Source organism: Miscanthus floridulus, chromosome 4 (assembly GCF_019320115.1).
Source record: "Miscanthus floridulus cultivar M001 chromosome 4, ASM1932011v1, whole genome shotgun sequence".
Lineage (NCBI taxonomy): Eukaryota > Viridiplantae > Streptophyta > Magnoliopsida > Poales > Poaceae > Miscanthus > Miscanthus floridulus.
Window position 1 is genome coordinate 78404774 of NC_089583.1, and position 8727 is coordinate 78413500.

The following is an 8727-nucleotide window of genomic DNA, read 5'->3' on the forward strand; positions in this document are numbered from 1 at the left end:
TTGGACTCTAATCTTTCCCTTTTTGTAAAGTCAAGCATGCTTTGTCCCGGCGCCGATCGTAGCCTTTGTCGTTATCTGCCGACGCTACTTGAAGAAAGCCGATTCTAGTGTTGCATTCAAATCAGATGGTTCCGATCTGCACGCAATTGATTCCTTGATGACATGATCTTGGGAGCTTTCGAGTCCCAGCGACTCTTCTTCTAAATTTTGGTGTAAACAAACATTAATATTTATTTTTTCTGAGATTAATTACGCTTAATTTCATCTTCTTATATGTTATACTTGATGATGTAGGTGCCTTCGTGGTGGTGCGTCTACGATCTACAGTGCTAGGCCCGGATGGTGGATAGGTGGTGCGACCCCGCATGGGAGGAGAATCACAACGCTTGCCGGGAGCGGCGTTTGCTGATGCCGGATGCACCACACCATCAAGGCAACCTCAACCTCTCAGAATACGTGGCTAGATGGGTACGTGAATTCATTTCTTTATTCTAACGCTCAACTCTGCATAATTTCTAATCATATTACTTTTTTTGTAGATGGCGACACATGGTGGCGAGCCTTGCTCCCAGTTCATGGCATATGCTTTGGCCCACAAGGGCAAGGCGACGGCCGACGTGGCCTACAACCTGAAGGACTTGCCCTCGGCATACAGCAACGAGTCCATCCACAGCCACCTCGATGGATACACATCGATGGCAAGAGAGGTCCATGGCCCAGAGTACGATCTGGGCGCCCATGACCTTGATGGAGAAGTGGTCATGAGGGCAGGAGGAGGCAAGAAGCATGGCCAATTCTGGATAGGCGACGACACAATCGACACAGCCAGTACTCCCACTCTCTCCCAGATTCGAGCACGGAGCACTCGTTCTAGCCCGGCGATACGCCCACGGCCAGACTGTACACGGTTCTAGATAAACGCACTCTAGGTTATTTCTGTGTTATTCATCGTTCATTGATTTTTACATACTTTTGCATTGCATTGTAACATTAGGATGAAATATTGTAGGCTCAGCTGGAACAAGAAACGAGGCATTGGGAGGAGCTAGAGGCGAAGATGGAGGCAGAGCGGCATAGGATAGAGGTAGAGCGGTAGAGGATGGAGGCAGAGCGGCAGAGGATGGAGCTATAGATGTTTGAATATATGAGGGGTGTTTACGCTGCAATCGGTCAACCTCCACCACTGATACCAATCCCTCCTCCGCAACCTGCTCCAAATACTATTTCAGGCACTGTGAGTCGCTTTACAACCTTATAATAACCGTTTCTAGTTTATGCAAAATCAATTTTACAAAGATGCCCATACATTATAAACTTAGTGACTAATGCTATATGTTTGTTACCAACTAGTACTTAAGCAATCATACTAGAGCACAATGCAACTGAGAAGATATTGCTAATAGTTGCAAGGGTTATACTAGTTAGGCAGCAGAGAGACCATACATGTTGTTCAGTCTTGTCTCACATATGCAATCTCTTCTCCTTTGTGCAGCATTAATCAGCGGCATCGAATGAGCCTCATGACCCAACGTGGTCGCAGTGGAACTCGTGGCTTAAGTGACTACTTATGATTTTATTTGCATTTTCATTTGCATCTGTGGATTACCTGTGACTACTTGTGACTATTTGTGGTTGTGAATGAACTTACTTGTGATTCTGAAGTTTATTTGCATTTATGTGTTGTCGATATATCTATATGAACTGTCTGTGATGCTTATTGTGAACTATGTGTGATGCCTATAATGTTTATTTGAGTGGGGTACGTTATATGTGATCGAACAATAAAAACAGAGAATATATGGTCGCTTTACCGAGTGTTACACTTGGTAAAGAAGCATTTTACCGAGTGCCAGGGTAAAAACACTCGGCAAATAGGACACGTGGCCACAATCTGTGCATTCTGGGACTAAAATGGCTTCTTTGCCGAGTGACGGCGCTATGACACTCGGCAAAGAAGCCAACATGTACGTTCTAGGTCAGCCTTTGCCGAGTGTCCAGTATTTGACACTCGGCAAAGATGATAGGTTTGCCGAGTGCCCGGGATTTGACACTCGGCAAAGAAGGCATGTTTGCCTAGTGCCTGGGATTTCACACTCGGCAAAGAAGGCATGTTTGCCGAGTGTCAGATATTGGACACTCTGCAAAGAATTCAGGTTTGCCGAGTGTCAGGTCCAGGACACTCGGCAAACGCGCCGTGACCGTCTCTGCGCCGTCGCGTTACTTTTTTTTCGCCGAGCATCGGTTTCAGCTCTCGACAAAGTATTTGCCGAGTGCCCGATAGAAAACACTCGGCAAAGAGACATTTGCCGACACTGTAGATGATGTGTGCTATTTGTTGAGTGTTACACTCGACAAAGCTTTTGCCGAGTGTTTTTTGGTCGTTGCCGAGTGCCTGTGGCACATGGCAAAGTCACTGTTTCCAGTAGTGACACCAGGAACGTGGATTCGCTCGCTTGCAAGAGGACGAAGCCGTCTAGTCTAGCAAAACAAGCCGCCCCGTCGACGGTCGGCACCACGGCACCCCGTCCACATGCTGGTGTCCCCGATGCCATCCCATTCCGCCGTGCGCTTTGGGGATGCATGCTGGGGGCCTAAATGGGAGGGCACACGAGTGCCACTTCCAGCAAGCGCCGCCCACGGGAAATACACCGCGAGAGTAAAGATGGCAATGGGCACAAAAGCCAACCCAAACCCATACCCACAAACATAAAATCTACCCATTAAAAAACCCATGACCCACCATGGGTATAATTTATGCCTAAATCCATACCCACTCACCCATTAAAAAACCCAAGACCCGTCACGGATATAATTTATGGCTAAATCCATACCCACTCGGATTACGGGTACCCAACGGGTTGCCCATGCCCGCAAGACAGGCACACCATGTCACCAACACTGAACGAATAGAAGAAAGTTTTTTCTGACAATTTTCTCGGCTTTCATTTCCTTGCGGCAAATTCCCAATAGGAAATAGGAAACCATATTATTGCAATTGCAATGCCTACAACAATGTTGAATGTTGTGTCCTGTGCAGGTAGATGAGTGAAGCATCCATAGTTTATATAACATTCTAGCCTGTCTTCCTGTTGTCCAAGCGAGGTGGGACTATTTCTAATACATAATTAGTATCATTAGGTAGATCATTGAATATACTTTCATAATAAACTTATTTAAAGATATAAATGTTGCACGTATTTTCTATAAATCTAGTCAAAATTTAGAAAGTTTAACCTACACGTATCTCATAACGACTTCTATTTTGAGACGAATGGAGTACGGGAAGCAAAACGAGTAGCACTAGGACACAGGTGCCATGCCGCCATGTCCTGTATTGCTATGCTTATTGGGCCAGTGGCCAGCCCATAATGCTACCACCCTACCACAGCAAGGTCCAGTTTAGTTTGCAAAATATTTTGCAAAATTTTTCACATTCCCCGTCACATCGAATCTTTAGACGCGTGCATTAAGCATTAAATATAAATAAAAAATAAAACTAATTACACAGTTTAGACGAAATCCACGAGACGAATCTTTTAAGCCTAATTAGACTATGATTGGATACCATTTGCCAAATAACAACAAAAATACTACAGTGCCCATTTTGCCAAAAATTTTGGAACTAAACTGGGCCAGTTGTTTCCCAGTCCTTTGCACGTCAGGATATGGTCTAGCGATTTTATTTTTCTCTTTTTGCAGTTCTATATTTCATGATAATTATAAAAAATTCATGTTCTATTCTATGAAAATGCAGGTTTAAAAAACCCATGGGTTTATGGGTTTGGGTACTATATTACCAGACCCATGCCCACAAACCCACTAGATCTAGCTTTTTGTTCATTAACAAATCCATGCATAGAGAAATTGACCCATATCCATATAAAACCCCACTGGATTTCGGGTTTCAGGTACCTAATGGATGCATCCGTTCCTATCCGTGCCGCGCCAGCGTCACCGTCGTCTCTGGGCTTAATAACCATTTGATGACGCCATCTCAGCTATATATATATTCTGGTCATAATATAGATACGGACTGCTGATTGTTTGAGTAACAATCGACCAAGGCCTTGTTTAGATCCCATCAAAATTCTAAGTTTTTTCACTCTCTCTTCATCACATCAATTTTTAGCCGTTTGCATGGAATATTAAATGTAGGTAAAAAAAATAACTAATTACACGGTTTAGTTGGAAATCACGAGATGAATCTTTTGAGCCTAGTTGGTCCACGATTGGACAATATTTGCCAAATAAGACGAAAGTGGTACTATTCATCAGGTTGAAAAAAGTTGCAATCTAAACAAGGCCCAAGTGATCCAATAGTTCCGAATCCGTTCAGCTGCCCTGTTCAGCTGGTACATAAGCTGGTTGATTTTGGCTGATTTAATAGTGTTCTGTGAGAGAGAATAAGCTAAAATAAACTTAATCATATGAAAAGTAGTTCAAGCGAATAGGGCAAACCTGCAACAGGGCGGCGGATCGCTGGCCCTGTTGTTGCTTCACTAGCTACTAGCCTGTTCGGGAGGCCGTATCGTATCGTGGATTATTTACTGCTGGCTAGTTTAGTATGAGAGAAAAACACTGTTCCCAGTTAAAAATTTACGATCGTTTACGAGCAAGCGAACAGACTTAAATTGTGCGGAGGACACTTCGAGCGCAAGCGTGCCTCCCGCTACAACCGCGAACACTGGGTTTCACTCCCACCCAGAACCACAAGGCCAGAGCCGTATGCAAGCACACGGGAAGGGGGCTGAATTTGGAGAGGGCAGTTGCTTCGGCGACAGCCACATGAACCACAGCTGCTACGAAGAATACAGCGCGCGCCTGATCCCGTGATCCGGGTCAACTATTGCGTGCTGAGTGATAGTTAAGGACGAGATGCCGTGAGACGTGACAGCCGCGGAGTCGCCGTTAACAAGGCGTGCTCGGTCGTCAGCCTCACAGGACTGCATAATCTGCCCGGCTCCGGTCAAAGAGCGAGCGAGAGGTAGAGAGCTGATCGGATTTCAGTAGAGTGCTTTGCACCGGTTCAAAGTCTAAATCGCATAAATAATCAGTACTACAGTACAAGTCTAAGGTCACGTTCGTATGTCCTTAAACCCGCATCGATCCGTTTCTTTTTTTCATTCGGAACAGTGTTTTTCTCTCATAAATTTCTCTAGATTTATTCAGATTCCTCCAAACGAACAGGACCAAATCTGAGATACTGCTAGTTATAGATGCATGGACCTTCTGAGCTACTACAACTTTTTTCCCCCAAATGAGAAGGATGTGCTCGTATGAGATACTGCTCCAGCAGTCATACAGCTGCATTTCTTCATGCATTATTCCTTCCACGAAGGAACTATTCTTTTTTCTCTCACAATAAATCAGCATCAGCGTCAACATCAACCAAATTTCAGCGAGCCTCTTGCCTTTGAAAGAACAAATGCCTCAATATCATGATTCACGGACCTCTTCCTATGGATGAACAACAAATTCATCAAACCCTCTTGCCTTTGAAACCAACTCTTGAATTAAAACAGCGCTCGACGTTAACTCATCCTCCCTGGGTCTTCATAACAAAAATCAAAAGCATGACATTCGGTGACATTTCCGCACAATGGAAATGGGGAGCCGTCAGTGCAATTCCCTCAATTTAAATTGACACTAGGACCCCCCAACCTCCACTACGAGCGCATTTCAAAATACCATCAGCCAATTAGTTGCTAATGCCCCGTGACAGCCTACCAAAGACTCGCATCGATACCACATTGTTTTGGCTGCAGCACTCATGGCATTATGGCGGCAAGCCCCCACCGGATTGTCATTGTTTAAGCCCTTGTTTAGTTTTTCAAAAATGCACTATACAAAAAGAAGATTCCTCGTCATATTAAACTTGCGGTATAAATGTAGACGAAATCAAAAACTAATTGCACAGTTTGCTTTAACTTTGCGAGACGAATCTTTTGAGCCTAGTTAGTCAATGTTTGGACAATAATTCACAAATACAAACGAAAATGCTACAGTGGAGAATCGTGCACTATGCAAAGTTTGTAGGTGCAAACTTTGCCGAACAAGTTTGTAGGTGCAAACTTTGCCGAACTAAACGCACCCTAAGCATGACTTAACCACCAGCCTGAGCCACTCACTTAAGCCAGAGAACAACTGACAGCCACAATCCCAGCGGGCCACCAGCATCAGCATGTGAACGTCGCCATCCAAACAACCCGGCTTTTGTCACCTATCAGCCCATGATTGGGAATTAAGCTCGCAAGTTTCCAATAATAGCCGAGCAATCCAATCTTTCTTTTCAGCTAGTGTCACGGGAGACATGGAAAACAAAGCGCAGAAGCTCTTTTTTTTTTTTTCTAAATCAAGAGATCTAGTCACTCAACCACTAGGGTCTATCACTTGTTTAGCTCCAAATCTGTATCCGATTCCAAGTCCACAATGTATATATCTAATTAAGGGAGCAGACCAATGATTTGTAGTAGAATTTAGCGATTGGCCTCCTACAGTAAGTTTGATTTGATGATGGACTCTGGATCACACAGCATGAGCATGGTTTCTCTAGATGTTCATTTCTCTGGTTGTCGATGGAAGGAAGGGTAAAAATGGCGGCTTGGGCAGTGTTCGGCGCGACTTAAATTTTTACTGTTCACACGGGAAAATACGGTTCGTACTGAAACGTTGTTAGAGAAAAACACGACTCTGGTCAGTCGAGCACTCAAAACTGCACAAGAACATTGCTCGCTGAACAATTGCAACTTACAACAATGGGAAGAGAAATCCTCACTGAATTGCGAACCAATCATCAATCGAAACAATGCCGGCAAGCCGCTACCGCCGCAGCCGCCGCTAGCCCATCACACACACTAGTTCTTCCAGGCGTAGACGAGGAGGGAGAAGCCGTCGCCGCTCTGCAGCTCGGCCTCCTCGGGGCTGCCCCAGTCCATGACAGTGGAGCCACTCGCCCACGATGCGGAGGAGGACGCCACTGACGCCGACGAGGAGGAGCTCACCTTGGCCAGCCTGCTGGCCTGCCCCCTCTTCCTCCTCCGCTTCTCGCCATTGCTGCTGCTCTCGCTCCAGTCCCCCCCTCTCCCCCACCTACCAACGTAGCCTGCCCAGCCGCCGCCGCCTCCCCCGGTCTTGTCGAGCAGCTCCTTCTCCTTGGCGTCGTCGGCTGGGTCACGCTCCTCGCCGTTGCAGCCGGCGAGCTTGAAGCGGAAGACGAAGACGGCGTGCGCGGGCGGAGCTGCGGCCGCGGTGAGTGCGGCAGCGGCGACGGCTGCGTCGGGTGGCGAGGTGTCGGGCGCGGGGAAGAGCCAGTTATGAAGGTCCCAGGAGACGAGGACGCGGTCGCCGCCGCCGAGGTCCACCTTCTCGGTGCCGCGGAACTTCCAGCGCAGGCGGCGGACGTGGAGCACGCGATCGCCGTCGACGGAGACGGACATGCCGACCTCGGCCCTGTCCCGCTCCCGCCCCTGGCCGCCCTGGGCGGCGGCGCGCGAGACGAGATCCACCGAGATCTCCCGCTGCTTGCCGCGCACGACGACGCAGGTCCGGTGCCCGCGTCCTCCGCCGTCGCGCATGGACACGTGCTCGCGGCGCGAGACGAGGACGGGGCCCGGCCCGGGCGGGCGTCGCGCCTTGGTCTTCCTGTAGGCCTCCTCCGCCATGTCCCCCGCGACGACCGCCATCTCGCCGTCCACCACGACGGCGACGAAGTACCCCGAGCAGGGCTCCGGGGAGCCGCCCGAGGGCGGGAAGCGCGCGCGGGAGAGGTCCCAGGCCAGGTCCACCACGCGGCGGCCCCGCACGCGGAAGCGCTTGGACCCGCGCCGCCGCCACAGCAGCCACGGCCGCACGCGCACGGCCACCGTCGCCTCCTCGTCGTCGCACTCGCACTCGCACTCGCCGCCGTCGTCAGACGCCGCCGCGGAGGGGACGCGGAGCACGGCGCGGAGGCTGAGCCCCAGCGCGGCGCGCGACCAGGATAGCGCGGCTAGGCCGAGGCGCGTGTCGTAGACGGACGTGGCCAGGCTCGTCCCCGCCCCGGAGCCGCCGGACCCCGATGCGGCGGCCGACGCCCGGCCGCCGGGCGTCGCCGCGGTGCGGAAACAGGCCGGTATCGCGTCGGGCATCGCGCGTTCTCCTTCTGCACTTGGGATGGAAACCACAGAGATTTTGCGCTGAAAACGCAGGCGTTCGTTGTTAATTTCGAAGTTTTGATGTCAGACGCCGAACGCGAAGCCTGGTTGATTCGTGTGCAGTTAATAACGAGGCGAGTGTGAACGAACTGGTCTTCTCTGTTGTTTATTCGGGTTGTTTAGAGTGGGAATTGTTCAATCACTTGTTGCGTGGAGTCTACATCTTAGCGTGAGAAAAAAATTATAAGAGCTCAATCTGAAAAATTCAAATGCAGGTTGCTAAGCATAGCTTATCACTTCCATTTCACCCCGATTAAAGAATAGTAGACCTTGATCTGTGAAGGTTTTGGGACAGGAGTGGCCCTCAAGTCTAACCAAACACCTGTTGTTGGATAAGGATGTTTTTTTTTTTGCATTAGCTAACCAATTACAGTCAACTGTCATTCTGGTTGTTTAAATTACGTGAAATGTCATTCTAGTCTAACTGAGTAGGTTTTTAGGTCGATCTAATAATCCAACATAATGAGGACTTAGCATCCGATGACTTCAAGCTCGGTCAACTTCACTGCTTTCTAACACGACTAATAACATACTA

The 8727-nt window shown here is 48.6% G+C and overlaps 1 protein-coding gene across 1 annotated transcript; it reads right to left on the bottom strand.

The window, feature by feature from the left end:
- Positions 1–6706: 6706 nt before the first annotated feature.
- Positions 6707–8340, bottom strand: LOC136551792 (uncharacterized). The gene has a single exon (XM_066543336.1). It carries the CDS (start codon positions 8124–8126, stop codon positions 6855–6857), a length of 1272 nt encoding a protein of 423 aa, XP_066399433.1. The 5' UTR covers positions 8127–8340; the 3' UTR covers positions 6707–6854.
- Between the last annotated feature and the right edge of the window lie 387 nt (positions 8341–8727).